At 45.2% G+C, this 13748-nt stretch overlaps 1 protein-coding gene across 1 annotated transcript in view; it reads left to right on the top strand.

The window, feature by feature from the left end:
• Nucleotides 1–13748, top strand: part of LOC109430330 (tubby-related protein 4) — a gene marked incomplete in the record, with an annotated part of 266514 nt that overhangs the window by 245723 nt on the left and 7043 nt on the right. The window contains 10 exon segments of the mRNA XM_062846210.1: nt 1394–1558; nt 1674–1856; nt 6725–7001; nt 7064–7350; nt 7413–7637; nt 7708–7936; nt 7998–8132; nt 8195–8334; nt 8393–10951; nt 11016–11210. Coding sequence (XP_062702194.1) covers nt 1394–1558; nt 1674–1856; nt 6725–7001; nt 7064–7350; nt 7413–7637; nt 7708–7936; nt 7998–8132; nt 8195–8334; nt 8393–10951; nt 11016–11210 — 4395 coding nt within the window.

Raw genomic sequence — 13748 nt, forward strand, 5'->3', positions numbered from 1 at the left:
CAAGAAGGCGAGGGCTGCTTTTGCGAACTTAAGTGTATGGAAAAACAATCTTATTGTGTATCAGTGGAGAACACTCAACGGCTGCAGGTCTTCATCAATAGATGCCTGCGGTATATGATTCATGCGTGGTAGTCTGACAATTGGATCTCCAACGTGGAGCTCTACCATCGATGTCGTCAAAAGCCGGTAGCGACAGAAATTCGGGAGCGGAAGTGTAGGTTGGTCGGCCACACTCTACGCAGGAGCGGAAATGAAATCTGCAAGCATGCGTTAGATTGGAATCTAATAGGACATCGCAGCAGAGGCAGACCCAGAGACTCATGGCGGCGCAGCTTCAACATTGTGGATCTGAAACGATCATCGAAAGGACTACTCTCGCTATGACCTGCGTGGTCATGGGGGACTACTTCCAACACGTGTTCATAATGGCTGGCTTGATGTGGCTTGAAGAAGACGTTGCCTGGAACTAAATGAGCATAACTGCTTCGGGTTGGCTTGTGGAAGACATTTGATCCATTGTTGGCAAGTTCTTATATAGTTAGCATCGACACAACGACGAACAACTATTGAATTGCCAAAAGCAAAAAGTAAAGGTAAACAATGTTCCAGCAGATAGCTACGACCATTGAGTAGCGAAGAAAAATAAATGTTATTGCTGATTCGACCTCGGATATAACAAGCATACAACGAACGACAAGACAGTTGGTATTCTCTGGCACTATATGTACAGTTTGTAAAACTATTATTCGAACAATAATTCTTTCATAATAAAAATCAACAATATAATTCAAACTCTTTCTGTAAAAAGTAATTCCAGAAAGCAAAACGCATCTGTTCCTACTTCTTCTGTTGATGAACAGAATTGTTGTAAATTTTACTACACGTAGAATATCTTATTGAATCTTCTTAAGAAGCTACGTTAGGTGCACCACGCTTCCAAAACGCACGCTTGACTGGGTCATTTTGACCCCAACATTTTATCCTACCATAAATTACTCAATACAAGTAGGGGAACGTCCATAAATTAAGTCACGCTTCAAGGAGGGGACTACAAAATTTTCCGAGGTCTCATACGTTTAAAATATTATTGCGCATTAGATTAGGCGCGCTTTGCCATCTTCCACTGTAATTACCAGAAGCGGAAGGCGGAAGCAAGGTTATCCTATTTTTGCGACACCCAGGAAAAAATGAAACACTCCCTGTCGAAGGACGGTTTTCTCGAAATGGGCACACGATTGACGTGCTGAGGCTAACGGGGGACCGAACGGGGTCAGGAAAAGCAATTATATTTTCCATGAATTATCAAACACGACTCGCTCGTTCGCGGGCGAGCTTAATTCTTTGCCTGCAGTGTTAATCTGTTTTTCTTTTTGCACCTTTTTGCCACCCACAGGAGGAAGGATGGAAGCTAAACCGTACGAACTACTACCAGGAAGGCTGGCTAGCAACCGGCAACGTGCGAGGGATCGTTGGAGTTACCTTCACAACGTCACACTGCAAAAAGAACGTCGAATATCCCCTGCGGACAAACTACAACCTGCGAGGGCACCGCTCAGATGTAAGAACGGAATCCCCGGCGACGAGGCACCTGTCCGGGCAGCCCCCGCCGTAGATTGAACCTTGCTCAGCTAATCTAATGTATTTGCTTTTATTGCATTGACTCGACGTAACAGGTGATACTGGTGAAATGGAATGAACCGTACCAGAAGCTGGCAAGCTGTGATAGCTCCGGTATCATCTTCGTGTGGATCAAGTACGAGGGACGGTGGAGCGTGGAGCTAATAAATGACAGAAACACGCCGGTAACACATTTTTCCTGGTCACATGACGGAAGGATGGCGCTTATATGCTATCAGGTGAGTACGATGATTGTGTTTTAAATAGGGGATACAACAATAATGGAGCTGACAGGATACAAGATTATTTTGAATTATTGATGTTTATTATTCCGTCTATTTAGAATTAGACATACATATAATCGCTAAGAAACTGACCCACAATCAACGAGTAAGCTTCTGACGCTTGATTAGACCATCAGACTTACTAATTTGGTGGGCTACAATTCGCTTCGTTGAATCTAAGAAGCTTCCTTCGTTCGTCTTTTCCAGCAGCCTTATTCTTCAGCTCTTTGATAGCTTTTTTACCTCATCTAGCACCGGGGACTGCACAGCTTGTCCATCGTCACTGATGCTTAACCTATTCGCCGATGTTATTATATTCTGGCCATACAAGAAAGGCTAGAAGTGCTCTCAGCACCTGGCAGCTATCATTCTTTTAGAGGAGTAGGGAATCTGCAAACAGACACCTGGTTGGGCTATAGTAGATCCACTAAAACCTCATCCTATCTCATCTGTTCCTTCGCGGTACGCCCGTTCGGGGTGACTTTGACAAAGAAGGAGTACTCTGTTATAATACTTTAGCCAAGTTGTCCTCTTTCCGCTGAGAGGATTAAGTCTTTACTTCAGTCCTTCAGACTCGCCTCCTTTGGACTCAAGTTCTTGGAAAGGGAGGGGGCCTTACTCAACTTGCTGTTGATCTACCGGCCATTTACTCTGTAGGTCAAGCACGATTCAGGAGACCGTGAAAGATACGGTATATCACTTTTCCGCCTCCGTACACATCCCTTCAGTAATGTTTACCGGAATGATACCTCTACCACAATTTTTCTTGCATGCTTGACCTTCGTAGGTATTGCATGCTCCAAGAATCGTAGGTATTAGAAGATCACATCCTCCGCGGTCTCATCCCAGTTTTTGCGCTCGGGACATAATGGTGAATCGACATGTCCTAATCGGTACAAATACCACCTAAAACACCCTCGGCTGGACTAAAATTTGGTCTGGTGGAAGTGTATCTCGTCGTGGGGCCTGTTTGTCCATTTGGGCACGTTCGGTGTCCATTGTCAAACCCTTGTTAGAGGTATCCCACGCCCTCTGCCATCTCAACATTGACGACATTTTAGCACGTTCTAGCAATTCTTATGCCTAAAAGCTCGAAGCGCTCATCGTTTTCTACTACGACTAGCGCTATTGGCATCATGCCCACTAGCATTCATACCTAGGTACTGTGTCATTTGGGTCTGTACGATATGTGCACGGCCACGCAAAGGCGCCATGTCGTAATATGGACATCGCCACTGTCGCTAGCAACCTACGTTTGACGAGCCTATTGCCGAGCTGCTTGACGATACTGAGCGGACACTCCGATCAACCGACTTCTATTATGCCCTTTGCAGCCGCTTTTTTCGCCTCCCCAATTGGAAGCTTGATCGTCGCGATCTGCGTGCCTGCTGAGCCCCGCCTGATGTGGATCGATGCGCTTGGCGCGTCCACATTACACTTCTGCTTAAGGACAGCAAAGAGCTCCTCCGCGGTGGCGATCTCATCCAGGTTCTTACACTGAAGAGTCGCTTCCGGCGCCAGAGCCCTCACCTGTACCTTCTCTCCCAGCACTTCCTGTGCTAGTGCCGTGTAAGAGGAGCCCTTGTTGATGACATCCTTCTTGATCATCTTGATCATCTCTCCTGCCCAGACAACCAGTAATCGCTGACCCGACCCTCGGTGTTCCGTACTCCGACACTTGAGGGGATTCCACCCTCGCCGCTTGCGTTGGTGATCTAACCAGTCTGCTTCTCACGAGCGGGTTGATCACCTCACCCTCCGTATTCTCGACCTCTTTGAATAAAAACGAATCCATCACTGCAATAAGGGCCCCCCATAGAGCCGCTGTCCCTCACTGCCACTGAAGTAGTCGCCCAAGGATCCCGGTGGTTATCTATGTAAGCAGGGAGGTCACACCCACGGGTTGGCACAGGCCCTCATGGGACTTGAGCTCAGAGCCAGGATCAGCGCTAATCAGGATACTTCAACTGAACCTACCTCCACCCAGTAAGTTTCCTAAGCTGGGTACAGATCGGGAACGTACTCTAAGGCCTTGCGGTTTTATGGGACGGAAGGCAGCTCCGACATTAGCCCATCCATCGTTTCAGGTCAATGTCACCCGGCCCTACTAAGAGGATAGAATGCCGTCGCCACCAGCACACCTCTACTCTGCGATCATCTAAGAGTGTACCGTCTCGTTGACCAGTTCCATCGCGCGCGCCAGTATGCCGTAATCAGGAAATTACTGGTATTCCTGATGTGCCCGAGGCACCCCTGACCAGGCTAGGGCACTTTGGAAGCGGTTGATGTTTCCTAATGTGTGGTATTTCTGAAGAAGTCCAGCAGAGCCCACTGCTTAACTCCCGCCACGCCCAGGCAAACTCCGCTTGAACTATTCGTGTGCAGTGCACACGATGCTCGGTCACATTGCGATGCCAAATGTGGTGAGTCCTCACTAGCGTTCGAACATGCTTCGCCTAAGGAAAGCCGTCCTAAGCTCCCACTGGGAGCCTAACCGTACACGGAGAAACTGAAAAACTCAAAATTGGGTACTTTTAAACTCACTTTTGAGTTCTTTTTCATCTCCCTTTTCATGCGCTCTTTCTATTGTTGTCAGAGAGTGAAGAGAGAAACACCCCAACTTTTGCAGTTCCTTGCGTCAAGCCAACACTGAGTTTCTAGCACAGTACTCAAATTTGAGTGAATACACCTCCTCTCCTCTTCTTGGCGTAACGTCCTCACTGGGACAAAGCCTGCTTCTCAGCTTAGTGTTCTATGAGCACTTCCACAGTTATTAACTGAGAGCTTCCTCTGCCAATGACCATTTTGCATGTGTATATCGTGTGGCAGGCACGAAGATACTCTATGCCCAAGGAAGTCAAGGAAATTTCCTTTACGAAAAGATCCTGGACCGACCGGGAATCGAACCCGTCACCCTCAGCATGGTCATGCTGAATACCCGTGCGTTTACCGCCTCGGCTATATGGAGTGAATACAACCTAGTCAAAATTTCGGTTGGGTGGAAAAAACTTAAAATTAGGTATTTTTTTTCACATGGAAGCAAGCGGGAACAACCCAACAAAAACATCGATTCCATCAACTCAAAATTGGCTTGACGCACGCAACCCCGAAGTTGGGTGGAAAGAACTCACTTTTGGGTAGTTTCGTCTCTCCGTGTAGCGATCTGGGTACCTGCTGGGCCTTTTCGCAGGTGGATCGATGCAATTGGCTTCTTTAGCGGTGTTGAGATAAGTCCATATTCAGAATCTGCATGCAAAACTGAGCCGAAATCCAAATTTTCATGAATTTTGGTGCCCGGGAACCTATTCAAAAATCAGTTTGAAGTTTGTATGGGAGCGATTTGTCGAATCACCCCTCGTCGCATTTTGAACTGGGTGGAGCTGTCAAGCAGTTGGCCAGCTGTCAAAAGGTGATTTCGAAAAATCTCTTCGAAATCGATTTTGGATACCAAAATGAAGTTCTAAAAATCTGAAAAAAATCATGGTGGTTCAGAAAAAGATGCTCTTTCGTATAAAATCAAAAAATCAATACATTTTTCTTAATTAAAAAACCCAATTAGCACATTGATCTCGCACTGCTGTTTGAGGGTGACTACGAGCTCTTCGGCGTCAGTTCTAATGTTACATATTAGAATAGAATATCGATCATGACTTCTTAGCCTATATCATGACCTATATCAAGGGTCTTTCTGTCCCGTTACTTTATTCTGGGTCATTATCATTCCTCTCGTGCTGGTGAGCCGGATGCTTTTAACGAGCGCCCGGAAACTTGAATAGATTTTCGCTCCTCATGTTCCTCAGTACGTCGGCGTACTTGGCTGCCTCGATCTTAAAGACCAGCGCTTCGCCGGCCTGGATAATTTGCTATTTGCGCTGGCTGTCGCTTTCACTTTGGACGGTCAGTTACGCTTTGCTGATACGGCGTTTTACCTATTTAGGCCATAGGGTGGACCATAGGGCGGTTTACTCTTTCGAGCTGCATAGTCTTGTGTGCCATATTCCAGCGTAGAAAAAGCTGTCCGTTTGGGTGGACCTCTACACCCAAAGCTTGGAAGTACCTATTGCGGCTCAGGTCCGCGTGAGGTCTGGAGTCTGGACCACTCATCTACGCTTCTTCTGCTGCTCCGCTATGTTCATCTGCAGGCCCTCACTGCTCGTGAAGGTAGGCCACGCCTCGCCGGGCCCCCTTTCAGGTTCACAGTGGTGTCCTCTGCCTTTGAGGTCACGCTCTGTTGGGTCTCCCTTGAAGCCACTATCCTTCTCTGTCAGTGAAGTAATCGCCAGTGATTCGAGTGGGAGAACCGATGGCTGGCACAGCCTCTGACTGCACTCAGAGCCGAATCAGCACTAATCAGGAGTGTTCATCTGATCCTACTTCCATCTAGTTAATCGCCAAAACTGGATACAGGTCGGGTACGTATCTTCGGTTTTGCGGGTCGTACCATAAGCATGTGTACCATCTCAGCTACCAATTCAAACATGTTAACCAGTATACCAACCAGCATCAGAAATTTACTGGCATCGTTGGTGCAAGGTAATCATAGCTGGACTAAAGCACTTTTGGAAGCTATGTCAGATTGTTTGAACAGAGTAGAAACGTATTCCTTTAACTGCAGCGAAAGTCCCGGATATCTTTCGAAAGTTCGATAACAATTTTTCACGTTATGCTTTGGACACTATTCGTAGGTTTCGTCAAGATATTTGTGAAACGTGTCATCCGGTTTTATCGAGTGTTAGTTGATTGCAGTAATGTAAAAAAAATAATGTTTGAACCAATTTGGTGAAATTTTATACGACTAATAATGATTCCTCATATATTTCCAGGATGGTTTCGTGCTCGTTGGGTCCGTCGCTGGCCAACGGTACTGGTCGTCGATGCTAAATCTGGATGCCACTATTACCTGCGGAATCTGGACACCGGATGACCAGCAGGTATATTTTGGCACAACGCAGGGCCAAATCATTGTGATGGACGTACACGGGGCGATGGTTTCGCAGGTTCAGCTCGGTTCGGACACCGGAATCACGTCGATGGCGTGGTCATGCGAAAAGTTTAAAATGGAGGAAGGCGAAGATACGGAGCCGGGTGTGACAAATGCTTGTAAGTATTGCTATAGAAATACGATTCTAGGTTTTCTAATACAAAACAATATCTGTTTCCAGCCAAACGTTCTTTTGTATTAGCGGTAAGCTTTCAGAATGGATATATCTACTTGCTGAAGTCTTTCGACGACGTATCGCCTTGTCACATACAAACGGGGATGAACGGGAATCTGGGCTTTGTAATGGAGTGGAGTAATTCACGTGAACTGTTGGCTGTGGCCGGTAGTGAAGCAGTAGCCGAATCGCAAACGACTGATCCACCTGGAACGCCAGTGTACAATAATCTTCTGAAGTTTTACACCGAATCGGGAAATTTACTCTACTCAGCCAAAATACCTTGCACTACGGTATGTATCTATGTGCGTGTCTGAATTATAAGTAGTTTTTCTTTAACATCTGGTTATTACAGACTCCAGTATCTGCGCTGACGTGGGGTCACAACGACAAACGGATATTCATTGCTACGGGGACCCAGGTGCACATAGCATGGGTTTCACGGAGGGTTGCTTCCTTACAATTGTTCTGCCGACTACAGGTGCAATCTTCACTGACGTCAGAAGCTATGCTGCCCAAATTGCCCCTACCTGGTCGAATCAAAGCATTGATAGGCAATCTTTTTGCCCAAACCATTCGGGTTAGTAACAACTGTTGTTGGTAGTCTAAGCATGAACATTAGATCCTCAATCCATGTTTTACCGTTATAGTGCTGTGTTCCGGATTTAAAATATTTGCGAGAATTTGTTTCCCGGCCACCCGTGTGTTCCACTCGGTTACATTGTACGATGATCCGACACGATGAAGATGCGAACCAAAGTTCTGGAACCTGTTATACGTTGTACCTGGAATTTCTTGGTGGATTAGTTCCGCTGCTCAAAGGCAAACGAACGTCCAAAATTCGACCGGAATTTGTGATATTCGATCCACAGATTGATGGTAAGTGCACATTGCTAGACGACTTCAAGTTGGTAGATGCGATCCAAATTTTCATTTACAGAAACTTCCTCTTACGTCACCTACTCATCAGATTCAACGATCACCACTTCCAAGAGTTCATCAGCGTCAAGTCATTCGACGAGTGGAACCACAGGAAGGTCAGACAGTTCGGAAAGTGATATAGAAGAAGGTTGTCGTAAGTATTGTTCTTCCGGGTATAAAAAGGGATGCTAGTATTAACATTTTATGTCATCATAGGATCGCCTCGAATGTCTAGGAAACGAAAAGCACGGACCAAAAAGCGTCAGCCCAGTAATAACAACGATCGCTCACCGAATCAGAATTCTGATTCTACCGAAAATAACGAGGAATTAGCATACCTGGATACATTACCAGAGGTTTGCTTAAAAATTTCCATAATTTGCAAATAATCATGTATGATCTTCTTATTTGCAGCATGTCAAACTGGTGGAAGTCACGTCAAATATCTGGGGAACTAAGTTCAAAATTCACGGTCTGGCAAAAACACTTCCAGCAAATCTTGGCCAAGTTACTTACAAAACCTCGTTACTTCATCTGCAACCACGCCAAATGACCTTGGTTATCACTGAGCTTCGTGATGACTTCCCAACAGGACCAGACCCCAATTTCAATCCCAACATATTTTCGGAGGACGAAGAGGACCACAACCAGACCCATTTTGGATCCAATAGTCGCAAACTTGTCGAGACAGCCCCTCCAATAGCTCCAATGTCTCCTCGTCCAAATCGATTTCCTTCTCGACCGCGTCGTCAAACACCTTCCTCGCTCGCATCAGGTTCCAACGGTCGCCCTCCGTTGCCCCATTTAGGACCTCTAGCCCGTGCCGAATCCTATGAAGACGACACCGACGGCCCAGATGTAGGAGAGCCATCGCGAACTGTTGCGACTCCGCCCCGACAAGGAATTAGTTACTCTAGTTTAGTAAGCCAATGTAGTAGACCGTCATCTGCGTCCAGTAGTCAATCACGTGTTGCCATATCTCCTCTATACTGTGAAGGTTCGGTACCAACGTTGCAGTCGCCGAAGAATGCCGTCGCCCCCAGTGATATTATTTTTGATAGACCACCAGCCGGACAAACTACTCTTATGAGTTACTCGAGCAACACTGATTACGTGAACAATGTTGTTCAGGTGAAAAACGCCCTCATGTCCTCGGATCACAGCCGTACCAACAATCAGTCTCACGTCAATCCCGTACCGTTGAACTTGAACCTCAATCTGGAACGGATAGAAGCCAAAGCTAACAATAGCAGTAGTAGAGACTCTTCACATTCCACGGGCAGCGGTAGTAAGCATGGAACTCCGAAGAAGCAAAATCTGAAGTACATCGATGAAGAAACTCCATCTACCTCTGCTACACCGGTGGTTCCAGAACCCAGCACCAGTGGGACCAGCACTGGTGCTACCATGAAACGCACGCCGACCGTTATTTCAATGACTCCCGTGGTAGCAAGTGGGATTCCAGAATCTATCACCCGTAGCTGTAGTGTAGGCTATCTAGATAATATGGAAATTGTTCCAAGTGATGCTGTGCTTTCGATGATGCGAAAGGAAACTCCTTACAAGCGGTTAGTCTTAGTCGATAAGAAGCGTCAGAAGAAGTACCGGCGAAATTTTGATGATTTAAGGAAGGCAAAGCTCCGTCAGGGCTGTAAATCAAAAAGTTTAGACTCATGTGACATACTGCAGGATTCACCGAATTTGAACCGCGACCTGATAAACCTTTTCCGACAGATGCCCAAAGTTAGTGAACTTTCAGAGAATGAGACTGAATATTCCTCATCAGATCAGATTGAACGAATGCGTCCGAATGCGTCAGCTACCGTTGGATCATCATCTGCAGTTTCCACAAAACGAAGGCCATCGATGAAATTTCCTGGAGTGACTGGCCCTATTCTACCTATCTCCAAAACACCTATTCTCAATCGGAAGGAGAAGCCAAAGTCTTGCTGTGTGTGCAAAACGATATCTCCGACAGTTAACTCTACGGAAACAGTATGTGTCAAGTGCCGAAAGAATGGAGGATCCTCGAATGGGGTAGATAAGGAAAACAACAGCATAGAAGATAATCAGAACCACATTTACGTGGATATAATAAGTACGAAGCCTCCTCAAGCTCCCCCCAAGGCCAAGCGTTCGATACTTGAGCAATACATTAGCTCGGTTTATAGCAATAATGGTGAACTGGTACTGAAGGAAACCTCCAGTTGTTCCAGTCACCAGTGTGTAAAAGCTTCCAGCGACAAGAAAAACAACAATAGTAACGGAGACACTAATGGATCCTGTAGTACGCCAAAATCTAGAATAAGGAAAAACTTTGAAATAGTGACAAGCTTTACCGATAGTCCTCTGTTCAGCCGGAGACATCGTTCCTTGAACCGTAACGATTCCTCAAAATTACAGAGCGAAAGCAACACTCCAGTAATGAGTCGAAAATCAGAATCAAGTAAAAGCGAAAACGGCGAAAGTCGAAAAAGCAGACGAAAAGAAGAATCACCTCGGCGGCATCGTCGCAACGACAGTTGTCCCGGACCAAGTCTGGAAAACAACAACGGCGAGGGCCCTCCGCTTCAACCGGTGGAAATCACCCCAGTCGAGCAGAAGGCTTCGGTTTCGCTGCACACGCAAGCTTTGACCACGCTGGAAAACATCATCAGTCGGTTAAGGGATCTGGACGAAGGTCGTCTGACGCCACCTTCTTCCCCGTCGAATTCCCGTTTGCCACGTAGTTCGCCGGCTTCGCCTGCTCCCAGTAAAAAGAGCAAACGTCACCAAAGTGCTTCGCCCATTCGTCACATTCTTAATTCACCGTTACTGAATCGGCGGCAGCGGAAGAAGCAGCACACGGAAAGTTCGGACGATGAGAATCAACTGTTGAACCAGACGGATGATAGTAGCGGAGGAAGTGGGAGTAACGGCAACAAGCAGTATCGAGACTTGGAAACGTTCCAGAAGGCACAGTTGAGACAGAAGGTAAGATTTTTGTTCTACTGAATATCAAGCAAATTTGTTTTTGTATTGATCGTACATCTTGCAGCTAAAACGAGGAAAAATCGAACCGAATGGGATAACCAGCTCCTTCCAGCCGCAGGCACCGGTGAGGCGTGAATTCGTTATGCACAACAAGGCTCCCATGTGGAACGAGAACAGCCAGGTGTATCAGCTGGATTTTGGAGGACGCGTGACGCAGGAATCGGCAAAGAACTTCCAGATTGAGTTTCGTGGAAAACAGGTTAGTGTGATAATTGGGGGTTGGGTAGGTTAGTGTGGGGAAATTGTAAAGTACTTCTACTTTAAAGTTGTAGTTGGGACGTTTGGGGCTACATGACTTGATCCAGCTAGCTTATAAACATCTAGGACATGTGCATTGGCGTAACTAGGATTTTTTGTGGAGGGGGCCCAGGGGGGCTTGATTTGTAATGATTTTTAAGCGGGATGGGCGCCCGATATGTGAATAGGTATGCAAATCGGAATTGGAGTTTTAGGGAATCAAAAAGACTGTTTTAGATTTGTTCTTAGTTTCGTAATCTATATGAATATAAATAATTCCTCCAGGATTTTTTCCACAGCTTGTTGCAGCAATTTTATCATGGATTCCTCAAGAGATTCCTTCAAGAATTCACACACACATATCTTCGAGGATTTGTCCTGGGATATCTTTAGTGGTTCCTCCTCTTTGAGATGTCCTTCAGGATTTTTTTATTTTCATTTATTAATGACATTTTACACTAAAAAGTGCATTCGTGTCAGTCCTTCAGGAGTTTCTCCAAAAATCCTTCAAGGTATTTCTGCAGGTATACCTTCAGATATATCTACAGAGATTTCTCAATATATTCCATCCAGAATTCCGCTAGAGATTGTTCCAATAATTCCATCTGGAATGATTCGAAGTAGGTATTTTTGCAGGAATTTATTGAAAAAAAAATCTTCCAGAAAAATATACCTACTATCTGTTACTTAAAAATAATCCAGGAATTGCTTAAAACATTTGAAAAAAAACCCTTTAGGGGTCCATACAAGTATTCATTCAATAATTCGTCCAAAAATTACTACAGACACGGATTTCTTCAGATTTTTTTTCCAGGGATTTCTACAAAAATGCTTCCAGAAATTCGCTAAGAAAGCTTTCCTGAGATTCCCTAAAGAATTTCTCATGGGGTTTCTTCAGAAATATCTCCAAGAATTCCTGCACCCGAGAATTCCTTCTATAATTCTTTCAGGTACAACTTCCGGGATTATTTAAAAAATGCCTGCAAGAACTGTTCTTGGGATGCCTTTAGAAACGCCTCCAGGGATAAATCCAGGATTTCAGGATTTCCTCAGGAATTTCAGCAATTTCTTCAGTACTCAGATTTCCTCAGAAACTTCTCCTGGAATTCCCTCAGAAATTGAATTTTGTATTTCTTCTGAAATTCTTGGGATTCCTCCGGGAATTCCTCAAAGGACTCCTCCGGGAATTGCTCAAGAAGGGGTTTCTCCACAAATTCCTCTAGGAATTCTTCCAGGATTCCTCTGAGAATTCCTGCATGGATTCTCTCTAAAAAATTCTACATTCGTCCAGAAATTCCTCTAGAGATTCGTCTAGGAATTCCTCTAGAGATTTCTCCAAGGATTCCTCCTGCAATTGTTCCAGTGATTCTTTAGGGAAATTCTCCAGTAATTCCTCCAGGGATTGCTCATAGAATTTATGCAGGAACCCCTCTAGAAATTTCTCAAGGAATAGCGATTCCTAGAGATTCCTCCAGATATTCCATCAGGCATGTCTCCAGGCATTCCCCAGGAGTTCCTCCAGGAATTTCTATAGGTATACCTCTAGGTATCCCTCCAGAATTATCGCAGGATTTCCTTCAGAAATAACTATCGCAATTCCTCCAGCAATTTCTCCAGGAATTTCTCCAAGAAATCCTCCAGGGATTCATTATTTTTTTTTTTTTATATCTGTATTAACGAGATTTTTAGCCCTTGGCTAGTTCATCTCGGGACCCACGCTTTACTTCCCTTCCGAAGGAAGAACTCACATTTTGCGAGTATGTCGGGAGTGGGAATCGATCCCAGGTCCTCGGCGTGATAGTCAAGTGGTCTAACCATCCAACCAGATCCGCAGAAATTTCTTCAGGAATCCTCCAGGGATTGATTCAAAAATTTCCCCAGAAATTCTTCCGGGACTTTATCCAGGAATTATTCCAGGTATTTCTCCAGACATTCCTTTAGGATTTTATCCAAGCGTTTCTCCGTGAACTCCTCCAGGAATTCCACCAAGAATTCCTCCAGGAATTACCCCAGGTAAATTCAGGATTTTTTTCCAGGGATTCATCCGGAAATTTTACCAGGAATTTCTCCTCCAGGGATTCCTCTAGAGATTCCACCAAAATTTTGTTCATGGATCCTCCACAAATCACCCCAGGAATACACCAGGAATTCCTTCAGGGATTCCTTTGAGGATTCTTCCAGAGTTTCCTTTAGGATTTTATCCAAGCATTTCTCCGTGAACTCGTACAGGAATTCCACTAAGAATTTCTTCAGAAATTACCCCAGGTAAATTTAGGATTTTTTTCCAGGGATTCATTCGGAAATTTTACCAGGCATTTCTCCTCCAAAGATTCTTCCAGGGATATCTAGAGATTCCGCCACGAATCCTCCAAAAATTGCCTCAGGAATTCCTCTAGGAATACACCAGGAATTCCTTCAGGGATTCCTCTGAGGATTCTTCCAGAGATTCCTCTGATGGTTCCTCTAGTATTTCCTCCAGAAATTCCTCCAAGAATTCCAC

The sequence above is a fragment of the Aedes albopictus genome, chromosome 1, assembly GCF_035046485.1.
Source record: "Aedes albopictus strain Foshan chromosome 1, AalbF5, whole genome shotgun sequence".
Taxonomy (NCBI): domain Eukaryota; kingdom Metazoa; phylum Arthropoda; class Insecta; order Diptera; family Culicidae; genus Aedes; species Aedes albopictus.